This window comes from Cannabis sativa, chromosome 6, assembly GCF_029168945.1.
Source record: "Cannabis sativa cultivar Pink pepper isolate KNU-18-1 chromosome 6, ASM2916894v1, whole genome shotgun sequence".
NCBI classification, from domain to species: Eukaryota; Viridiplantae; Streptophyta; class Magnoliopsida; order Rosales; family Cannabaceae; genus Cannabis; species Cannabis sativa.
The window spans coordinates 33,194,685-33,220,625 of NC_083606.1; the positions used below are offsets into that span (position 1 = coordinate 33,194,685).

Sequence of the window (25,941 nt, forward strand, 5' to 3'; positions counted from 1 at the left end):
ATGAGGGAATATGGGTCAATTGTGATTCAGGCAAACATAAACAAAAAAAGAAAAGAAAACGTGTCTAATTGGTAACTTGATATATAGCTTACTTTATATTGTGGTTGTGAATGGTCCTGAATACTTAACAATTTGTTTATGCTTTTAATATTTCATATACACTACTTGTTATATATGTAGCTAACTTTGAAGTTTGTTTGTTAATGGTGTAGACATGGCGAACTCGTAATCGTGATCCGATTCGGGAGCGAGAAAATGAGTGTCCAACCACAATACCTACACGAGGGCCGACGCAAATGAATGAAATATCCAAACTAATGGATCAGGGCAAAAGAGTGGCCCTCGAAGTTAATGATAAAGGTCAATACTGTGGAAAAAGATACGCGAAGCTCGTATCCACTCTGGGAGTCAGATGTCGGCAGACAATAGGGTTGGCTTATAAAAACTGGAAAGAAGTCAACCGTACTGCGAAAAATAAAGTTTGGAAAGACATTCGTGTAAGCTATTATTTGTTAGAATTTTGATTTGTTTTTCTATTACTCCAAATGTTGACTCTAACCGTGTTTGTTTTCCTTCAAAATAGACGGGGTTCATTGTGCCGGACACCTTCAAACATGATTGTCTCATCCTAGCTGGGAAGTTAATGAAAGACTTCAAGAATAGGATGACAAAAGACATCATAATGCCCGCGTTGAAAGAGAATGATCTGGGACGACTGGCACAAGTCCCTGAAAAGCACCCGGAGATCGACGCTGCTGATTGGTGCAAATTTGTTGAAAGTCGACTAACTCCTGAATTTCTGGTACGCTAATTATATTAACACTAAGATAAACTCTTAAATACAAGTACATGTATCTAATGTATTTTTTTGGCATTGTAGGAATTGAGTAAGGTGCAACGTGAACGTTCCTCAAAAATTCAATCCAGACATCGAAGTGGTCGGAGTGGAATGGTGAACGTACGGGAAGCTGTGGTAAGTAATACTTAAAATTTAATGTGCTATAATGTGCTATACAATTTAATTGGTACTCATTTCATTGTTATAACGTTATGTAGAAAAAGGACCTCGAAGTTGCAGATCCTCCCCGCCACCGTGTTTGGATTAAATCTCGCACCAAGAGTAGAAAACTTGTCACTGATTACGACAAGGAAATTGCCGAGAAGATAGTAAGTATATATTAATCCTTAATTGAGTTCTACTCATGAGTTAGTGTATATAATTCATATACTAATTGCTTGAATATATGCGTGCATTAGGCTGAATTAGAGGAGAAGCTTAGTTAGGGACAAATTCAGGTCTAGGGCCAAAACGATATCCTCACGCAGGCGCTCGGGACACCAGAGCATCCTGGACGTGTCAGGGCTGCTGGGTATGCTATTACTTCAAATGTTATTTATTTAGTTACACAAATGAAATCGTTGCTAATTTGCATTTTATGATTTGTAGGTTCCCGACCGGGGCATCTCAACCGTTCGGCGGGGAAGAAAAGGGAAGTGTACGATGTTGTGGCTCGGCAAGCGAAGGAGATTGAAAAATTAAAAGCCGAAGTCCAATCCCTTAAGCAGCAGAGGAACGCTGCCGAACAAGAGGAAGAAGGAGAGGTGGCTGGTGAGGCGTATGTTCCACAACCATACGCTCCTCAGGATGAGGTACAACCACAAATTTATGCTGAGGAGTTCATTTCCCTCAACGACCAAGGTATCCTATACAATTTTGATGACCATGCGGCCCTTAATCAGACAGTACATCTCTGCTCTGACAACATCGACAATATTGTGGCCCGAGGGTATTTGTACGAGCATGTGGGTACGATCAAAGTTCACTGCCAGGATTACGATGATTCACATGCTCGGATCATGGTTACGGAAATCCTGCAAGAGGACGCTGAAATCCCAGTCCCAATTGAAGAGTGCAAATATGTTAGGGACGTGTACCAGATGTTCCTTCCTTGGCCTAAACACTTAATTTTAACAACCGAGGTAACTTCTCAACTGAAATTAATTATTAATGATTAGTGGAGTTTGAATATCTTCAATATTCATCCGTAGTGAAGTAGGTTCTGCGAATATATGTGCTGCGGTGGGATGGATGAACAAACTACTGTTATATATGTGTTATTTGTCGTTATACAGCCATGTTCAAAATTTTTGGGGTCATTCAATTACAACCGTTATGCTGCCAAAATTTCGGTAGAATTTAGATAAAATTTGATATATATATTATGTTCTGTTTTGTTTAGGGTCCACTCGCTCAACCGCCCTCAAGACGTGATGCGTCAAAGGGGAAAGCTCCGATGCTTTCTCCACAAGGCCGTGGTGCACGGGAAGATGAGTTGTTCACGGAAGAGAAGATGGCGTTGATCCCTAATTCGCTAAAATGGATGATTCATGAATCCCTAAGGCTCAAAGATAAACGTGATATAATCACAATTTCTGTCCCCCGAGGATTCATTGCACCGCGTACCCAGATCACGTTACCTGGAGAGGATTTGCAGCAGGTTGCTACGTGTAACTACATCGGCAACCAGGGAATGCTGTTTGGAATGATGTATACTCTTCTTTAATCTAATTAACCTTATATCAAATTATAGTTAAATTATTATAAGGCACTAACACTTTTTTTGGCAGGCACATATGGGAGAGCATCAACGGTCTGAGAAAAATTTTCAAGTTTTACGACCCAGAGCTTCTCACAATGCATGGGATCAACGATGAAGAGCAGAGTCAGTGACTATAAAACAGTCCACCCCTAGTCTCTTTAGAATTCCCGACAAATATGCAAACTTCAGTTCGTGATTCAAGTTTGCCTTCTTTCTTTCTCAAGACACGAGCAGGGCACCCCCAAATTCTGTAGTGGCGTAAACTAGGTGTACGACCATTCCATAGTTCGACGGGTGTCTTAGGGACTGCGTTAGATGGAACAACATTTAAAATGTCATTTGCCATCTCTATAGCATATCCCCAGAAGGACGTAGACAGAGTTGAATAACTCAGCATAGACCTAACCATTTCCAAAAGAGTGCGATTTCTTCTTTCTACAACTCCATTTTGTTGTGGAGTGCCTGGGGCAGTGTATTGGGATTCAATTCCAAGTTCAATTAAATGATCTTCGAACTGCATATCCATATATTCTCCACCCCTATCAGTTCGCAAGATCTTTAATGTTTTACCTAATTGGTTTTGAGCCAAAGCATGAAATTCTTGAAACTTTTCAAATGTTTCTGATTTCTTTTGCATTAGGTAAAGAAAACTATATCTAGAGTAATCATCATGGTGACGATTGACATTTCTTCTGGGGATATGCTATAGAGATGGCAAATGACATTTTAAATGTTGTTCCATCTAACGCAGTCCCTAAGACACCCGTCGAACTATGGAATGGTCGTACACCTAGTTTACGCCACTACAGAATTTGGGGGTGCCCTGCTCATGTCTTGAGAAAGAAAGAAGGCAAACTTGAATCACGAACTGAAGTTTGCATATTTGTCGGGAATTCTAAAGAGACTAGGGGTGGACTGTTTTATAGTCACTGACTCTGTTCTTCATCGTTGATCCCATGCACTGTGAGAAGCTCTGGGTCGTAAAACTTGAAAATTTTTCTCAGACCGTTGATGCTCTCCCATATGTGCCTGCCAAAAAAAGTGTTAGTGCCTTATAATAATTTAACTATAATTTGATATAAGGTTAATTAGATTAAAGAAGAGTATACATCATTCCAAACAGCATTCCCTGGTTGCCGATGTAGTTACACGTAGCAACCTGTTGCAAATCCTCTCCAGATAACGTGATCTGGGTACGCGGTGCAATGAATCCCAAAAACAGAATTGTTACCACTACAGCGAAAGTGGATCGAACAATTGATGGCAGTGATTCACGGTGACGATTGAGGTTCAAAGGTCGAAGAATTTTTCTTCATTATGTAATTTTTATAGATTAACTTGTAATTAGATTTATTAACTTATTAATATTTTTAACTAATTTTACATGTTTGTGTAGTATTTAATTACTTTTATGAAATCAAATTATGTTTTTACCCAAATTTAATTACTATTTAATTTAAAATGTAATTAATATATAATTAAATTAAATAAATATGTAATTTAAAATTTAAATAAATATGTAATTTAAATTAAATAAAATAATATATAAATTAATAAATATAAAATTAAAATAATATAATTAAATTTAAAAAAAAATGAGGAAAACTGAAATTCGCGTACATATGGCGTCGGTTCCTACGCCATATATGGCGTCGGTTATTGGCTAGGAACCGACGCCATATGTACCCCTATGGCGTCGGTTCCCAGCTAATAACCGATGCCATAGGGGTATATATGGCGTCGATTCATATAAACCCTTTAGCGTCGCCCTGATCAGCGTCGGTAGCGAATTTCGCGAAAACCGACGCCTAAAGGGCTTAAAAACCGCCTCTAAAGGGTGTTTTTTTAGTAGTGTGATAGACTCAAAAGGCTAACCAAAGATGGTCCATTGAAAAATGTCGTCTTAGGTGAATTGCCAGTATGCGAGTTCTGTCTAGAAGGAAAAATGACCAAACGTTCTTTCTCTGCAAAGGGAGAGCGTGCCAAACAACCCCTAGGGTTAGTGCATTCAGATGTTTGCGGACCTCTGAATGTCAAAGCCCGAGGTGGTTATGAGTATTTTGTCACTTTCATTGATGATTACTCTAGATATAGTTTTCTTTACCTAATGCAAAAGAAATCAGAAACATTTGAAAAGTTTCAAGAATTTCATGCTTTGGCTCAAAACCAATTAGGTAAAACATTAAAGATCTTGCGAACTGATAGGGGTGGAGAATATATGGATATGCAGTTCAAAGATCATTTAATTGAACTTGGAATTGAATCCCAATACACTGCCCCAGGCACTCCACAGCAAAATGGAGTTGCAGAAAGAAGAAATCGCACTCCTTTTGAAATGGTTAGGTCTATGCTGAGTTATTCAACTCTATCTACGTCCTTCTAGGGATATGCTATACAGATGGCAAATGACATTTTAAATGTTGTAAACAATATCAAGAAAATGACTCACATCAAGGAATGGCTCAACACTCAATTCGATATGAAAGATTTGGGTGAAGCAGCCTATGTTCTTGGTATTCAGATTATCAGAAACCGGAAGAACAGATGTCTTGCTCTCTCTCAAACAACCTATATTGACAAAGTTTTAGAGAGATTCTCCATGAACAACACCAATGGGGTGAATATGCCTTCTAGATATGGTATTCGATTATGAAAATTCTGTTGCATAACATTGCATACATTAGACTTCCAACTGCAGAAGCATAAGGAATTTTCGCCATGTCCTCTATCTCTTGAGGATCAGTAGGAGACTGTTCCTTAGATAGACGAATACCATATCTAGAAGGCATATTCTCCCCATTGGTGTTGTTCATGGAGAATCTCTCTAAAACTTTATCAATATAGGTTGTTTGAGAGAGAGCAAGAGATCTGTTCTTCCAGCTTCTGATAATCTGAATACCAAGAACATAGGCTGCCTCACCCAAATCTTTCATATCGAATTGAGTGTTAAGCCATTCCTTGATGTTAGTCATTTTCTTGATATTGTTTCCAATAATCAAAATGTCGTCAACATAAAGGACCAGGAATACTACTACTTGGTCTTCCTTGAGTTGGTAAACACAAGGTTCATCTTCATTTTGAAGAAAGCCGTAGGTCTTGATGATTTCATCAAACCTTTTGTTCCATGAGCGATAAGCTTGCTTAAGTCCATAGATAGACTTATTTAATTTGCAAACTTTCTTTTCCTGCCCTGGAAGAACATAGCCTTCTGGTTGCTCCATATAGATGGTTTCTTCAAGTACCCCATTAAGGAAGGCAGTCTTGACATCCATTTGCCTGATTTCATAATCGAAAGCGGCAGCTATGGAGAGAAGAATTCAGATGGATTTGAGCATGGCAACAGGACTAAAATTTTCGTCATAGTCCACACCTTTTCTTTGGGTATAACCCTTGGCTACAAGTCTAGTTTTAAAAGTTTCGACTTCGCCTCCAGCGCCTCTTTTCTTCTTGTAAACCAACTTATATCTGATTGGATGATAGTCATCAGGTGCATCTACATATTCCCAGACTTTGTTCTTTTTCATGGAATCCATTTCTGAATCCATGTCGGCTGACCATCGTTTCCGTTACGGACTAGCCATTGCCTGTTTATAGGTTAATGGGTTGTCATCAATACCGTCACCAACGACCATATTGATTTCACCATCCAAGCCATAACAAGCTGGTTTTGTTGAAACCCTCCCACTACGACGAGGAGCGGTGATTTTTGAACAAGAACTTTGGTAGTAGTTTTCTCAGTTGGTTCGACTGAGGGAGTAGGATTATCCTCTTCTTGAGTGGAAGAGGACGGAACATTGGAAGGAGTTATATCTGAAAGCATTTCCTCTAAAACAACTTTACTTTTCGATTTGTTGTCTTTAATATAGTTTTCTTCAAGAAAAGTAGCATTTGTAGAAACAAACACTTTGTTATCCTTGTGACTATAAAACAGTCCACCCCTAGTCTCTTTAGAATTCCCGACAAATATGCAAACTTCAGTTCGTGATTCAAGTTTGCCTTCTTTCTTTCTTAAGACATGAGCAGGGCACCCCCAAATTCTGTAGTGGCGTAAACTAGGTGTACGACCATTCCATAGTTCGACGGGTGTCTTAGGGACTGCGTTAGATGGAACAACATTTAAAATGTCATTTGCCATTTCCAAAAGAGTGCGATTTCTTCTTTCTACAACTCCATTTTGTTGTGGAGTGCCTGGGGCAGTGTATTGGGATTCAATTCCAAGTTCAATTAAATGATCTTTGAACTGCATATCCATATATTCTCCACCAGTATCAGTTCGCAAGATCTTTAATGTTTTACCTAATTGGTTTTGAGCCAAAGCATGAAATTCTTGAAACTTTTCAAATGTTTCATAGTTCTTTTGCAGTAGGTAAAGAAAAGTCTATCTAGAGTAATCGTCAATAAAAGTGACAAAATACTCATAACCACCTCGGGCTTTGACATTCAGAGGTCCGCAAACATCTGAATGCACTAACCCAAGGGGTTTTTTGGCACGCTCTCCCTTTGCAGAGAAAGAACGTTTGGTCATTTTTCCTTCTAGGCAGGACTCACATACTGGCAATTCACCTAAGACGATATTTTTCAATGGACCGTCTTTGGTTAGCCTTTTGAGTCTATCAAAGCCTATATGACCTAAACGTAAATGCCATAGATAAGTTTGATCATCATTATCAATCTCTTTTCTTTTGAGGTTTCTAGGTTTAGCTACATTGAAAAGTTCACTACTTAGAGAGATTTGTGTATTTGGTCTTAAAACATAAAGCCCTTGTTCCATTGAAGCAACACATATTTCAAATCCATTACGAGAAATTGAACAATAAGAACTCGAAAAATTCAATATATAAGATTGTGTTTGCAAACATGAGACACTAATCAAGTTTCTACTAAAGTTTGGAATAAATAAAACATTTTCTAAAATTAAAAATCTTTGTTGAAACTTGATGCGGCCTTTTCCTCTAGCTTTGACCGACACTAACTCGCCATTCCCAACTTTAAGCTTTAACTCTTCTGGAAGCAGATTTTCCCAAGTTTTAAGCAGTTGCAATGAAGAACATACATGGTTAGTAGACCCAGAATCAACAATCGAAGTGGATTTTTCGTTCTCTAAAACACATGATTCAAAGACAAAAGCATTACCTTCGTTTGAATTGTTTAGAAGCCAGGGACATCGTTCCTCTTGATGTCCCTTTTCATTACAATTCGAACATAGAAGATTATGTCTGATAATTGTACTTGAAGAAGCAGCTTTGCTAGAGCTTTCATGCTTAATTCTTTTCCTCTGATTAAGATTTGCAAACCCAAGAGGTCCCATTGCAATCAGATTCCGTTCATGGGCTCGTAATTCTGCTTCGAGCTTGTCCATGTCGGAGGAGTTGAAATTGTTGATCATGTAAGAAACAACAAATTCATTATACTCCGGAGGAAGACTATTAAGAATGAATTGTACCCATGGTTCTCTTGATAAATCAATTCCTAGTAGATTTGCCTTTTGGAACTTCAAATTCATCATCAACAGGTGCGAGTTTATGCAAGTACCAGGATGCCTTTTTGTTGGAAATTATTTTACCAGGATCTAGATTTACTAGCAAGTATGTTGGATTAACAACCTAATATGAATTCTAAAACAATGAAAATAAACACATATAAAGTTAGAAAACCTTACAGTGGGTGCAGCGGAATAATATGACTCCTTCTGTTCAGATCTCTAGCCCTTGATTCCTTTCTGTAGCAGAGCATCACCAAGATCTGAACCTGGATCTTCTTTTCTCCTTCTTTGATGCAGAAATTCCATAGTCTTCCATACTATGATTGAGATACCACTTGATGTGTGTGGGCACTCCTCATTCACAAGAACTTTCGAAATTTAGAGAGAAGAAAAGAGAGAGAGGCGTGTGAGGCTTTTTCTGAGAGAAACAAAGTGATCAAAGATGTGTGTCTTAGTTTCCTCAAGCCAACACTTTCTATTTATAGAAAACCCTCTAGGTTTAGGTTAGAATTGTATGGCATTAAAGTTGGGAATTATTTTACCAGGATCTTAGATCTACTCACAAGTATGTTTATTAACATCCTAAATATGAACTTTCTAAAACGATAAAATAAACACATATAAAGTTAAGAAAACCTTACATTGATGCAGCGGAATAAATGTCTCCTTCCACTCAGATCTCTAACCCTTGATTCCTTTCTGTAGCAGAGTATAATCAAGATCTGAGCCCGAATCTCCTTCTTCTTCAAGCTTTGATCCTTCACAGTCTTCCAATCTATGATTGAGTTACTGCTTGCTGTGTGTGGGCACTTACTCTTTCACTAGGGACACGAAAAAGATGAAGGGAAAAGAGAGAGAGAGAGATTTCGGCCAAGGTAGAGAGTGAGGAAGGCTCAGTTTTTCTGAAGAGAGAAATTTCTGTCAGAAAGGCTTATGAAAGCATGTGTTGTGAATGAGCCATCACTTTCTATTTATAGGCAACTACTAGGTCTAGGTTTAGAATTATTTGGCATTAAAATAATGAAAATAATAATTTGAAAAATCATATTAAGTGGTCGGCCATATGGTGTTATTGGGCCTCACTTAATTTTGCAATTTTATCAAATTTTATCTCTATTTTCTCAAAAATGCCAATTTTCCAATTCTAACCTTTTAAATGCCAAAACTAATTATTTAATAACTAAAATAGATTATTAAATAATATTGTCATTTAATTTAATTATTAATTAGACATATAAAGTCCATTAATAAATGAATAAACCTAGAAAACTCTTTTCCTTACAATTTCACCCCTGCTTAGTGAAAATTCATAAAATTAGACATAGTCTAACTTTAGAATTATAATTGACCAATCACGAATCAATTAATGAGTCTTACAAGCAGAATGTTCTCAACTAGAATGGGGACCATGGATCTATATGCTGAGCTTCCAATAAGTGAACCAAATTTACCAAGTAAATTCCTACTTATTAATTCTTCGTTGAATCCACTCTTAGAACTTAGAATTGCACTCTCAGACTTATATAGAGCATATTGTATGTTTCACGATACCAATATACTATCTCATTTAACCATTGTTATAATCTTATTGTGATTTAAAGATCCTCTATATAGATGATTTACATCGAGATGGGATTTCTTTACCGTTCTCACCCCTCAATGTATTTTGTCCCTTAAAACAGTTAGCTACCTGTAAATGGTGTTTAGTGATCTAATAATTAGTCAGTTAAACAAGAGCTCATCCATTTACTTCTATTTGCTAAGCTCGAAGGGAATCATCACTTGACTTCTATACACCAGTAGAAGCTATAGATTCCATATTTATGTTCAGCACTCCCACTCAATCATACTATCATGTTCTCGAAATATACGTATCACCCTGACCCGAAAGTAGGCTTAACTAATAAATCTAAGAACATGAATAGCACTCCTGAGTTGAGCCCAAGCATATCAGGATTTAGATTCTTTTAATCTTAAGATCAACTACTGATATTGACTTGGAAAGATATGTATAACGGTAAGTTTGTAATATCTTAACTTAGTTGCAATATCGGTCCAGTCCAATGTATACTCCATACATTCGAAACTAGTATACTTTACTAATCTCCTGGAAAGAACATAACACTTACTCCAAGTGTAAGTACACATCATCGCTGATTATCACATTAGTGTAAATCCAATAACACTGATGAAACAGGGACCAAAACTTTTGATTCATATGATCACAATCACATTCCACTGTGTTGACGATACTGTAATTGTGAATAAACATATGATCTGGATTTAACTGATTTTATGTGTATGAATGTAATAAACATATTAAACATATTAAACCATTAGCATGTAGAATTCATGCAAACATCAATCACTTCAAATTTCTTATATTGATAACTAATCAGATTGTAAAGAGTTTTATTTAGGGCATAAAACCTAACAATTAAAATAATGGAAACTACAAATAGAATTTCCTATGCATAGGGCCGGTCATACAAAGGGTATTGGGCCTCACTTTGCAACTTTCCCATTTTGTTATTTTCCATTCTCATTTTCTCAAAAATGCCAATTTTCCAATTTAACCTTTTAAATGCCAATTATAATTATTTAATAACTTGGAAATAGTTATCAAATAATATTGCCATTTAATATATTTATTAATTTAGACATATAAAGTCTCTTAATCAATAAATAAACCTAAAATCTCTTTTCTTTACAATTTTCCCCTTGCTTAGTGAAAATTCATAAAGTAGACATAGTCTAACTTTTAGAATTTTAATTGATTAATTAAAATCAATTAACTGAGTCTTACAAGCAGTATGGTCTCAACTAGTATGGGGACCATGGGTCTATATAACCGAGCTTCCAATAAGTCGAACCGAATTTACCAAGTAAATTCCCTAACTTATTAATTCCTCATTGAATCCACACTTAGAACTTGGAATTGCACTCTCAGTCATATAGAAACGCTCTATATGTTCCACGATGTAGACACATCATTAGTTATCCATTGTTATAACCCTAATGTGATCAATGATCCTCTATATAGATGATTTACACTGTACATGGATTAAATTACCGTCACACCCTACAATGTATTTTATCCTTAAAACACTTAACCCTGTATAAATGATATTTCACCTAAGTGAAATGAGATCTCCACCATTTATCTTCGTTTGGTTAAGCTCGAAGGAAATCATCCTTTAGTTCTATTTGCCAAATAGAAGCTATAGATTCCATATTTATGTTAGCGCTCCCACTCAATTGCACTACCGTGTTCCCAAAATGTAAGTATCACCCTAACCCAAAAGTAGGCTTAACTTACAAATCAAAGAACACGAGTAACACTCTTGAGATTGAGCCTAACCATATCAGGATTTCGATCATGTGATCTAGGATCAACAGGTGATATTGAATTGAATAGATATTACGTTAAATTTTAACATATCTAATCAAAGTTCAATATCGGTCCCTTCCCATGTATACTCCATACATCCGATACTGGTAAACTTTGCCAATGTCCTGGAAAGGACATAACACTTTTCCAAGGTGTAAAAATACCTATCGCTGATTATACCATGTCAGTCTAAATCCAGTGTTCTCACAAATCAGGGAATAAACTTTTGAACATATAATAAAGATTATATTCCACTGTGCTGACAACACTGTAATCTTTAACCAACTCATATGTTCTGGACTTAAAAAGAATTCATACATTATATACACATATAATCATGAAATAAATCATGTGAACCATTCAACATAAAATGTTATTTCTGATCTTTATTAATAAGTAAATCTGATTATATGAAATGAGTTTTATTTAGGGCATAAAACCCAACAAACTCCCACTTGCACTAATATAAAACAAAAAGTGCATTTCAAATAATCATTAACACCTTGATATACCAATCAAGTGTAATAGTAGTAAACTCCTCGTAATAGGATCTGACAGGTTGAATTAAACACAACCTCTTCTCCACTATTACTTTCCCTTAATCACAAAATCCTTGATATTGTGAAATTCCTCTCTATATGTCTACTTTCTTGGGATACTGGATTCTATACTTTTGGGCAACTACTCTTTGGTTATTCAGGAAGTAACCCTAGTAGTTAAGGCAAGTTGGAACAGTGCCACAAATGTATAGAACTTTCCTTAGACTGAATAAGTATCTTTCCTGCAACTTTTAACATTCAGTCTCTCTCTGGTAGACCAAGAGATTTCAGATAGATTTTACACTTCTCCAAAATCACTACTCCACCCCCCAAAGTAATCACCATCTCATCAGCTGACTTTCTAGCATACAGGCAAGTCTCGAAATCTGATGTGGTGTAGTCTAAGAGTTTCAAAAACCACCCTTATTGACTAACATATAGTTCCTCTTCTTAATCTTAAAATTTACTTGATTGTCTTCCAATGTTCCTCTCCTGGATTAATCTGATACTTACTCATTACTCCCACTCAACAGCAGGTGTCTGGTCTAAGGCATACTAAAGCATATCTGAGACCTCTCACTTTTGATTTAAGAAATTCTTTCATGGCTTTATCTTCTCTGGAATAGTTGAGACTTTTCCTTAGATAAATAAAATCTATGCTTAGAAGTTTTGAAGCTTCTATAGATTGCCATTGGAAAGAAAATGCTCCAGCATCTCATGCTTGCATTAGAGTAAGTAATTACCAGGTATACCACAAGCCATAGGTTTAGATAAACTCAAACCTATAATACTAGGAATAGGAAGTTTTGTTAAGTCCATTGAATAGACTCATTAACGAAAATTTCCTTTCATGTCCTTGTAATAGAAAACTTTAGGTTACTCCATGTGAATGGATCAAACCATAGTTCTATTGGCTTTCTTCTTAGTTTCTTATCTTGACAATCCATTACTTGTTTAAACTCACAATGGATTTTAATCACTACTGTCTTCCAAGTTATAACAAGGTGAGTTCCTAGAAACTCTCCCACTACAACAAGGTACCGTGAATTATGTCTAAGAAAACTAAATGGTATAGACCTCTTCAGTTGTGTTAAGACAACAGAGGCAGTGGGATCATCTTGTAAAATAAGATGATAGAACACTTTTGGAATCAAGAAAAAAAAAATCTCCTTTATTTGCTACTTTATTTTCAGACTTAGTCATTTTCTTAGAAAAGTAGTATTTGTTTAAACAAATACTTTCTTATCTAATGACTACGGGATGCTCCACCCCTAATCACTTAGAATAGCTAACAAACATGCAAACCAGGGTTAGCAGTTCTAGCTTTTCTAGAGATTTCGGATTAGGTCATCCATGAATCTAGTAATGGTTTACATAAAGTATACAACCATTGCATCATTTTGAAATTATATTACCATAGAAGGATTTAGGCAACGACTAGTAACTAATCATCAATATGCAACTCAAAATTCTGAGGAGGTAAGTTTGGATATAATTCAAAATCAAATTAATGATCTTTGAACTGCATATCTACTAACTTTTTCTCCACCCCTATCAGTTCGCAAGATCTTTAACCACTTACCTTCACCATTGCTAGAAATTCATGAAATTTTTCAAACATTTCAAATTTCTTTTGCATAAGGTAAAATCTAGAGTGATCGTTTTAAGAATACAACGAAAACTCATATCCACCCCTGAATGTACATCCATCTGCGAATGAGATGAAATTACTTTCAGTGGATATTGGCATATTAACTCTTTGCAGAGAATGATCTTGTCAAAACCACTATGAACAAGATACAAATGCCTTAGATTTATAAAATATGTGGTTGTATCTTTTGATGACTTAAGTTTAGTTACATCAAAGAGTTCTTAGAATAGTGCAAGTGGATTACGGTCACGAATACTAAACTCATACAGTTTGAATCCATTGATAGAAAATGGTTATGAAACACTTGTGAAAGTGTAACTGTATAATTAGTAATTCTTTCTTGGACCACCACTACTAATCTAACTCTATGATTTGCCTATACAAGTAGGAGATATCTAAGATTGAGGATTTATATCATTTAGGGATAGAATTTCGGGAATATAATCATATGCGTCATCTAATTTCTTAAGAGAAAATAAGACTTTATATGATTTATAGACCATTCATCCAATGATATGTCATTAAGCTAATTCGAAATGAATAAGCTAAGAGGAATTAGGATAATTTCGTTTTAAATAAGAATCCAACGATGCTCCGATTAGCGAGAGTCAAAGTAATCTTATTTATACAATCTTCTTGTTTCATATTGTAAAACACTAGTCTAAGGTGTCATCAATTGATGAACAGCTAGATGTTGCATATACAATATTTATCTTTCAAAATCTAACACTATTATGTTAGTCTAATGGTGAAAATCCATTAGGGATTTATCTCATTAGAAAAACAAATCAAGTTAGACCAACAATGAAGATTCGAAATTAAACTACAATTTAATAACAGAAAATAACATGGTTCAATACAAATTCATACACAATTCAGAAATTATCAAGCACATAGCAAGTAGGAATGACAAGTGAAAATACTAAAACATACAATCCTAAATAATTTCCAAGGTTTTCAACAAACTAATATCAGTGTCCCGTTTAGGCGAGAGTCAAAGCTACCATTCATTGAACAGAGTTGTCAGCTCATCTAAAATGTCAAACATTCTAGCAACCTTTTATTCGATCAAGATTGAAATCCGCGTTGTCCCGTTTAGGCGAGAGTCAAGGCTATTCTATCTTATGAGCTTCCACCATTGTTTCATATTCTTGCAAGTCTTATACAGTCGCCACCATTAGGGTGATCATAAACTATATAAAAAAAACTTACAAGATTACTTATCTTTTGAGATTAAACGGTGCTAACTTGCTAATGAACGTTCCTCCATTAGGGAGGATTACTCACTAAAACAATAGCTATGTAAAACCAACAATGGAGATCGAATATCCTAATAATAATAAAGCTCATTATTTAATGAATGGTTGTATTTTCTTGTAATATTTATTTTAATCCATTTATTTTAAATATATATTTATTTAATTAAAATTTCCAATTTAGAATGAAAAATTCCAAATATAAATTTTAATTTAATATTTATAAATTATACTTAGATGGATAAATAACGTGAATTATTTCCATCTTAGTAATAATTTCCATAAATATTTAGAAAATTATTCAATTTAAGTTGTTTCAAAATTAATTTGAATTAATTTATAACTCAAATTTAATTTTCTATAAATATATATTGCATTTTCGAAAATGCTTTTAAAATAAAAATAAAAATAAATCCTGGAAAATTACTCTAATTTTATGTTGGCCCAAAATTAATAAAATTAATTTTCAACAAAAAATATAATTTTCCTATTTAATTAAATATCTAAGAAAAATTTCAAATATTTAAGTATCATGATTAAAAAATCAACTTAAATATTAATTTTCTATTTAATTAAATATCACTAGAAAAATACTTCAAGCAAAATAGATAATATCTATCTAGACTTTCATAGACTAATTAATCCAATTTCTAATTATAATATATTTTAGTTCATTTATTTTAATTAATCATTAAATGAAAAAATCAATGATTTAAGTTGGTCCAAAATTAAATAAATAATTTTCAACTTTAATCTATTTTTGAAATAAAATTCGAAATTTCTGCATTAAAGAAATGCAATTTCGAAATTTTGGGAAATGATTAATAAAATAAAATAAAATAAAATATATTTTGAAAATTATTCAAACTTAAGTTATTCTGAAATAATATTCCAAACTTAAAATAATTTTCAACTTTAATTAAATAACATGAAAATAACAATATTAAAGTATCATGATGAAAATCAACTTAGATATTGAAATTTTCAATTTAATTAAATGTATTAAATTCAAGAAACAAATAATTAAGTAAAGAGAAAACTTAATTATTAATTCTAGTTTAATACTAGGAAAATATACTAAACTTAGATTGTACCAAAATTAATTATGAGACAATTAATTTCACAATCAATGATATTTTCCTATTTAATATTAGAAATAATAATTAGTACTAGAAATAACTATCTAGAATATATCATTGACTAAGTGTTTTTCTAAAATTAACTTTAAAATATTACATGAAAAATAAATTTCATATATTTTAAAAGTTAATTATGTTGCTAATTCAATTTTAATTAGGTTAGACTAATATAATTAACCTAATACAATTATTTAAATAAGGCAAATGGGCCTTCACAATTGGGGTAGTTCATGTGAGGGGGAGCTGGGTTCAGTATGTCGTACCCACTTCTATGGCCCCCAACTCTCACACAAGGCCCAAAAGAGAGGAATTTATCCTTAAAATAAACAATTGTTATTCATTGAATAAGCCCAAATCTAATTGAGCCTAAATAAATTTACTTATGTCAAAATTTATTTTAGCAACCTAGTCCATTTACTTAGTAAAAACTTAAATGGGCTTCCTATATGCATCTAAGCCCAAAAGCAAACATATAGGCTCACACAGGTCAAATGATTTGGATGGGCCCTATCATGTTATTAGGTTTACACAGATGAAAGAAGTACAAAATTTACCTGTTACAAATTATTTATAAGATCTATCGTCAATTGGACTATGATTAAAATCAGATCATTGGATCATGATCTGTCAACAAGTTAATCATAGCAATTTAGATCAGATAAATAATAGGTTTGTTAAAAGTTTTGAATAACAATATAAATAAACAAACATTGTCCATTTAACAGATGTGAAAATAAGATATTAATATAATTAAATTATTATTCTTAAACTAACCAAATACAGAAAACTAATTTTAAAATATCTAGGTTTACTTGAATCAAATTAAATTAAATATCTAATAAGATCAATGATTTGAAAGGAAAGAATCTCCAATATCACTTTCAGATCTTATAATTTAATAAAATAAACCAATTTTAAAATAGATTTGGTTAGATAATTATTATTTTAGGAATAAAATAATAAATGAATAATAATTACCATAATTATATGTCAAAATATCTCAAATTAAGCAATATTCAAATCTCTACAAAATATCAATGTTATTTAAATATTTAAGATATGATTTATAAATTTCTAATAAGGAAAAAAATTATATATATATAGAAAAATATCATTTTTAAACTTATAATTTATAAATAATTAAATATTTAACAAAATAACAAATTTTTGAATTTGAAAAACATTATGGCAAGTATATCTATAAAAATATCTATCTTAATTTCAAATTTATTAATTATTTAATTTGTCATATAAGATAATTTTTATATAATATTTTAAATAAAAAGACAAAGTTATCTTTTAATTTAAAATATCTTAAATATTAAAATATCTAATCTTATAATTAAATAATAAATAAATATTAAAGAACTTAACAAATTTTTAAATCTGACCATAATAAGAAATATTTAAAATTGGAAACATTCCAAAATAGAAATATTTAAAAATTGGAAAAATTCCAAATTGAAAATATTTAAAATTAGAAACATTTCAATTTAGAAATATTTAAAAATGGAAAAATGAATTTTGGTAAACAATCCCATGGAAAAAATGGATTTTTGGGAAAAAATCCCAAAAAATCGCAATTTTAGGAATGCTGGCAGCAAGGCTGCACGAGCAGCCCAAAATAGGCTGCATGCAGAGCCTTACGCGCGCGGACAGGGACGATGCAGGGTGGGATGTGCGGCAAAACTCGGCGAATGCAGCATCGACATGGGCGGATCAGCAGGGTGCTGGGCCAGGCTCACGCGCGCGCATCCTGAGTGCTTGGTGCACAACGATTGAGCACCAATGCATACCCGAAATCCCGATTTTCCAAAATTCATAACTTTCTCAATTTTTATCGGAATCGAGTTCCGTAAAAAACAAAATTGCTTAACTTTTCACAAGGAATCCAAATAAAATTATTTCAAAAATTGAAAAAAAAAATTCATGGAAAACGAAACTGTACAACATCAACATTCATCAAACAACACATAAACCAACATGAAACCATCCAAATCAACACAGAAACATGCAATCATCGTTTTAATTCATATTACATGAAAGTAAATCATTACCATGGCTCTGGTGCAAGTTGTTGGAAATTATTTTACCAGGATCTAGATTTACTAACAAGTATGTTGGATTAACAACCTAATATGAATTCTAAAACAATGAAAATAAACACATATAAAGTTAGAAAACCTTACAATGGGTGCAGCAGAATAATATGACTCCTTCCGTTCAGATCTCTAGCCCTTGATTCCTTTCTGTAACAGAGCATCACCAAGATCTGAACCTGGATCTTCTTTTCTCCTTCTTTGATGCAGAAATTCCATAGTCTTCCATACTATGATTGAGATACCACTTGATGTGTGTGGGCACTACTCATTCACAAGAAGTTTCGAAATTTAGAGAGAAGAAAAGAGAGAGAGGCGTGTGAGGCTTTTTCTGAGAGAAACAAAGTGATCAAAGATGTGTGTCTTAGTTTCCTCAAGCCAACACTTTCTATTTATAGAAAACCCTCTAGGTTTAGGTTAGAATTGTATGGCATTAAAATAATGGAAGCTACAAATGGAATTTCCTATGCATAGGGCCGGTCATACAAAGGGTATTGGGCCTCACTTTGCAACTTTCCCATTTTGTTATTTTCCATTCTCATTTTCTCAAAAATGCCAATTTTCCAATTTAACCTTTTAAATGCCAATTCTAATTATTTAATAACTTGGAAATAATTATGAAATAATATTGCCATTTAATATATTTATTAATTTAGACATATAAAGTCTCTTAATCAATAAATAAACCTAAAATCTCTTTTCTTTACAATTTCCCCCTTGCTTAGTGAAAATTCATAAAGTATACTTAGTCTAACTTTTAGAATTTTAATTGATTAATTAAAATCAATTAACTGAGTCTTACAGGCAGTATGGTCTCAACTAGTATGGGGACCATGGGTCTATATAACCGAGCTTCCAATAAGTCGAACCGAATTTACCAAGTAAATTCCCTAACTTATTAATTCCTCATTGAATCCACACTTAGAACTTGGAATTGCACTCTCAGTCATATAGAAACGCTCTATATGTTCCACGATATAGACACGTCATTAGTTATCCATTGTTATAACCCTAATGTGATCAATGATCCTCTATATAGATAATTTACACTGTACAGGGATTAAATTACCGTCACACCCTACAATGTATTTTATCCTTAAAACACTTAACCCTGTATAAATGATATTTCACCTAAGTGAAATGAGATCTCCACCATTTATCTTCGTTTGGTTAAGCTCGAAGGAAATCATCCTTTACTTCTGTTTGCCAAATAAAAGCTATAGATTCCATATTTATGTTAGCGCTCCCACTCAATTGCACTACCGTGTTCCCAAAATGTAAGTATCACCCTAACCCAAAAGTAGGCTTAACTTACAAATCAAAGAACACGAATAACACTCATGAGATTGAGCCTAACCATATCAGGATTTCGATCATGTGATCTAGGATCAACAGGTGATATTGAATTGAATAGATATTACGGTAAATTTTAACATATCTAATCAAAGTTCAATATCGGTCCCTTCCGATGTATACTCCATACATCCGATACTGGTAAACTTTGCCAATGTCCTGGAAAGGACATAACACTTTTCCAAGGTGTAAGAATACCTATCGCTGATTATACCATGTCAGTCTAAATCCAGTGTTCTGACAAATCAGGGAATAAACTTTTGAACATATAATAAAGATTATATTCCACTGTGCTGACAACACTATAATCTTTAACCAACTCATATGTATGGACTTAAAAAGAATTCATACATTATATACACATATAATCATGAAATAAATCATGTGAACCATTCAACATAAAATGTTATTTCTGATCTTTATTAATAAGTAAATCTGATTATATGAAATGAGTTTTATTTAGGGCACAAAACCCAACACTTTTCACATTATAGAGTTCTTTTGCTAAGATATTAACTAGGAGTGGATCGGGGTAAGGGTTATTCATATTGGCACTACAATACATCAATAAAACAGAAGTAATGTCTTGGTTCAAATAAATTCATACATAATTCAAAAAATAACAAATAATCACATATGTTATAAAAATACTAAATCTAACATAGTTTATTTTCCAAGGTTTTCAACAAACTGATACAGTGTCCCGTTTAGGCGAGAGTCAAAGCATCATCCATTGAATAGAGTTGTCAATTCATCTAAAATGATAATCATTCTAGCAACCTTTTATTCGATCAAGATTGGAATTCAGCGTTGTCCCGTTTAGGCGAGAGTCAAGGCAATTCTATCTTATGAGCTTCCACCATTGTTTCATATTTTGTAAGTCAATACAGTCGCCACCATTAGGGTGATCCATACCATATAAAACACTTACAAAGCTACTTATCTTTCGAGATTAAACGGTGCTAACTTGCTAATGAACGCTCCTCCATTAGGGAGGATTACTCACTAAAACAAAAGCTATGTAAAACCAACAATTGAGATCGAATGTCTCTTGATTAAAGCTCATTATTTTAAAATATGTATTTTATTTAATCATTTATTCCGTATTATAATAATGAAAAATTACAAAGAAAAGTTGGTTTAAATAAAAAAATCAACTTTAATTAAATTTCAATTATTATTTAAATTCGAAAAACAAATTCGAATATAATGGAACAAATTTGAAAATATCTTGTTTAAGTTATTTAGAAGAATCTAAAAAATCAACTTAAAAGTATCTTTCAAATTAGATTTAATTAAATATAAAATTAAGTTGTAACTACTTAATTTGAAAATATTCCATTTTAAGTTAATATTTAAAAAAAAAAATATCAATTTAAAAAATATCTAAGGAATCTTAATAACCTATTCCTAAAATTACTCAACTTAATTTTGAAATTTGAAATTCAAATGATATTCAGATTTAAGTTGATTAGTTAGAGATAACTAATTTTCAACTTAAATAGGAATATTTAATGAAAAATTTAAACTAAGTTTCAGAAAGAATCTAGTTGGTTATAATTATATATTTAATTAAATACAAGAAAATATATATAGTTTAGCTTACAATATAATTCATTAAACTATGTTTTTCTTAAATTAATTCCAAAATAAATGAAATTAATCATGTTGCTAATCAATTTTATTAGGTTAAACTAATTTAATTAACATAGTACAGTTATCCAAATCAGGCAAATGGGCCTTCACAATCGGGGTAGTTAATGTGAGGGGGAGCTGGGTTCAGTATGTCGTACCCACTTCTATGGCCCCCAACTCTCACACAAGGCCCAAAAGAGATGAATTTAACCTAAAAATGAAAAACTGTTACTAATTGAATAGGCCCAAAAACTAAATGGGCCTAAATAAAATCTATCAAAAACTATGATATTTTATTTAGCAACAACAACCTATATGCATCTATAACAAAAATTAAACATATAGGCTCACAGAGGCACACACTTGGATGGATACTATCATGTTGCTAGGTCATACACAGATGAAAGAAGATTGTAAAATTCACCTGTTACAAATTATTTACTTGACCTATTGACAATTGAACCATGGGTTAAAATCAGATCATTGGATCTGTCAACAAGTTAACCATGGCAATTTGAATCAAGCAATAATAGGTTTTATAAAACTTACAAACAAGCTAAAACACATACTCCTGCAACAAGATGAATTGGATAGTTGGATGTAGGAATTATTTAATTTTAAATAATAATTTTCGAAAATATTTAAATAATTTAAAAAAAATCGGCTTTTAAATAAAATAAAATAATAAAAAAAATTAAAATTAAACCTACAATTTTTGAAAAATTAGGTTTCAACTAACATAAATATCATTTCAAAATAATTGCTAACCACCTTTTAAATTTTTAAAGTTATTTTATAAATTAAATATAGTATAAAAAAAATATTTATTTTTTCAGATTTTATAATTTAATTTAAATAAAAATAACAAAAAAAAAATTAAAAGTTAGCAAAATATCTTACTTCTATTTAAAATTACATGATTATAGTAATCTTATTTTAAATTTAAATAAGGTCAAATAATTTAAAAAATATTTAATATCTGACCTTTAAATTTTAAAAAAGTAAGATAAAATAATCAAATTTAAAAATAAGATATAAAATCAAGCAATAAGATAGATTTTTACTTGTTTTTCAAATTAAAATTACACTAATATCTAAAATTAAATTTAAAAAATTCAAATTAATTTATTTCTGATATTAGATTTGAAAATTAAAAAGTAAAAATCAAAATACAAAAGTACACAAAAAATCGAAAGTTAATTCCATGAAATAGCATGAAAAAACGAAGAAAATGAAAAAATTGCGAGCTGTACGGACAGTATGCACTGCATACTGTCCGCGCGCGGGCTAGGGAGGGCCTGACCGAGAAATGCCGGCGCAGGAGGCTGCATTCAGCCACTCCGCGCGCGGAATCCTCAGTTTCAGACACAAATTCGTGTCCTAGCGCGTGCTGTCCGAGGGAAGCCTCTCATGCGCGCACGTGGTGTAATGACACCATCCCGATATTTTTCGAAACTTCAAAAAATCATAACTAATTCAAATAAAATCGAAATTGAGTTCTGTAAAAAAGTAAATTGCTTAATTATTTCCATACTATCCAATAAAAATAATTCCAAAAACAGATATTCATTTATTTTTCACGAAAATTCACAAACATCAATCAATCATCATACAACACACAAAACAACATGATACCATCCAAAACACAAACAAATCGTTTTAAGTCCAAATTTCTTCCAAGCAAATCAATTACCATGGCTCTAAGGCCAGTTGTTGGAAAATTTTTACCAGGATCTTAGATCTACTCACAAGTATGTTGATTAACACCCTAAATAAGAACTTCTAAAACGATTATAAATTAAGCACATATAAAGTATGAGAAACCTTACATTGGGTGCAGCGGAATAAAATGTCTCCTTCCGTTCAGATCTCTAACCCTTGTATCCTTTCTGTCGCAGAGTATTATCAAGATCTTAACCTGGATCTCTTTCTCTCCTTTCTTTAGTGCTGAATCTCGTTCTTGTTGAATGTCTTTCTTCACGATCTTCCTCACTATGATTGAGGTATCACTTGCTGTGTGTGGGCACTACTCTATCACTAAGAGGTTCGAAATTATTCAAGGAAGAAGAGGGTATAGGTGGCGACTAGGTTAGAGAGAGAAGGCTCAGGTTTTTCTCTGAAGGAAACAAGATGTGAAAGTGTTTATTTCCTGAAGCCTTCACTATCTATTTATAGCATTCCACATAGGGTTAGGTTTGAATTATTTGGCATTAAAATAATGAAAATATTATATGATAAAGCCTATAAAAGTGGCCGGCCATGGCATTATGGATTTGGACCTCACTTTTGCAATTTTGCAGTTTTATCATTTCTGCATCTCATTTTCTCAAAAACGCCAATTTTCAAATTCAACCATTTAAATGCCAATTCTAACTATTTAATAACTATAAATAATTATTAAATAATATTGTCATTTATAATATTTATTAATTGAACCATACAAAGTATCATAATTAACAAATATGCCCTAAAAACTCTTTCTTTACAATTTCGCCCTTACTTAGTGAAAAATTCACAAATAGACATAGTCTAATTTGGGAATTATAATTGATTAATCAAAACCAATTAAATGAGTCTTACAAGTAATATTATCTCAACTAGTGGGGGGACCATGGGTCTATATAACCGAGCTTCCAATGAGCAGATCAAGAATTTATAACCTAAATTCACTGACTTATTAATTCTTCGTTGAATCCACGCATAGAACTTAGAATTGCACTCTTAGTATATAGAACGCTCTATATGTTCCACCATATAGACACGTCATTAGTTATCCATTGTTATAATCCTAATTTGATCAATGATCCTCTATATGAATGATCTACACTGTAAAGGGATTAGATTACCGTAACACCCTACAATGTATTTTATCCTAAAAACACTTAACCCCGTATAAATGATATTTCAGCTATGTGAAATGAGTACTCCACCATTTATTTTCGTTTGGTCAAGCTCGAAGGAAATCATCCTTTTCTCTCTATTTTCCAGATAGAAGCTATAGATTCCATATTTATTTTAGCGCTCCCACTCAATTGCATTACCGTGTTCCCAAAATGTACGTATCACCCTGACCCAAAAGTAGGCTTAACTAACAAATCAAAGAACACGAATAACACTCTTGAGATTGAGCCTAATCATATCAGGATTTAGATCATTTGATCTAGGCTCAACTAGCCGATATTGACTTGAAAAGATATTACGGTAAGTTTGATAAATCTATGTCAAAGTTCAATATCGGTCCCTTCCGATGCATACTCCATGCACCCAACCTGAGCTTTACTTTAACCAATGCTCTGGAAAGAACATAGCATTATGCCAAATGCAAGTAAAATCTGTTGTAGATTATCATATCAGTAAAACCCTGTGTCTGATAAATCTAGGAATCTTTATTCACATAGTCTTGTTTACTTTCCAATGTGTTGACAACACAATAAACAGGATCAAGTATGTGAAAAGGGTTTCAGATGAATTTATAAATCAAACAGACAAGCAATTGATAAGATGAACCCAAACATACACAAATGAATGAAAAATACTTCTGTTTCTTTATTGACGTTGAATAAAATGGATTACATTGAAATGGAGTTTTATTTAGGGCATAAAACCCAACAGATACTGCTTTAATTCTAAACTTTAGTTTTGGGTGTCGGGATGATCTTTCTCGCATGCATGCCATCTTGCAACGAGATAAACGCCTCGTTGTTTGTCATCTTGACCCACCAAACTATTTATACTTAGTCTATATACTACATAATATACGCTAAGTATTTTTATTGTTATTATATCTCTTCCACGCGATGAGGTTAATGCTTCGTCATGCACACTTGCATTTGCATGGTTTCTCGTCGATACACAAGTTAACAGTTAGTATATTTTTGTCTAGCACAAGACTGTTCAATCTGCCGAGTTATAAACATACTCTGCAAATTGTGTTTTTAACGAGTTATCCCATGCCAAGTGTACTTACAATTACGTGTTTGAGTCCTTCGTTCTTCCCGACTCGACACGTTGTCTTTCTCTGATGTGCTCACCTAATTTCAGGTATAACATGCAGGCTAATGGACTTATCACTCTAAGTGATTCTTACATAATTGAGATGGAAGATGAGGATGATCCCAATCCTACATCAACTCTATTTGGGAGACCCTTCTTACTCATTGCAACTAAAAAGTTGGATACGAAAGTAAGAATACTTAAAATGAAATTTGATGGTGCAGTAATTACGTATAATGTGTTAGATTCCATTGATAAATATATAAAGAATGAGTCTTTGTTAGAAGACCCAACGTGAAGACCACATGAGCACAACATGCAGTCGAGCTAACGACATTAAACAAAGCAAGCTTACGGGAGTTTTTTCTTACCCTTTTCTTTTTATTTTACATTAATTTTATTTGATTGAGCCTTGAGGACAATGCTTATATTAAGTGTGGGGGGAGATTAGTTGTCATGTCTATCCAATTTTTTCTTAGTTGTTTAGTTTTTTATTCATTTATTTTATCATTTTTTTAGTTTATATTAATTTTTCTTGCTTTAATTTTAGTGAGTGTGGGTTGAATGAAATTCTATTGACAATAACTGCTCGTGTTTGATGTATGATTTTACTTTGATGTCTTATGCATGATCTTGTGGAAAAAAATTTTGTTAATGATGAAATTCTTGATTGTGATAGTTATGATTCTAGGAAAATGATAGACTCTCATGATTTGTGTGCTTAACTCATGATTAATTACTACTCAAGCTTGATTTTTAAAAAAAATAGAAAAACTTTTGCACATCAGTTGAATTATTATATT

General features: G+C 32.8%; 1 protein-coding gene across 1 annotated transcript; it reads left to right on the top strand.

The window, feature by feature from the left end:
- The first annotated feature begins 508 nt into the window (after nt 1-508).
- Nucleotides 509-1,434, top strand: LOC133039463 (uncharacterized). Its single transcript, XM_061118380.1, has 3 exons — nt 509-802; nt 881-973; nt 1,057-1,434. The coding sequence occupies exons 1-3, from the start codon at nt 644-646 to the stop codon at nt 1,180-1,182; spliced, it is 378 nt and encodes a 125-aa protein (XP_060974363.1). The 5' UTR covers nt 509-643; the 3' UTR covers nt 1,183-1,434.
- Nucleotides 1,435-25,941: the final 24,507 nt, after the last annotated feature.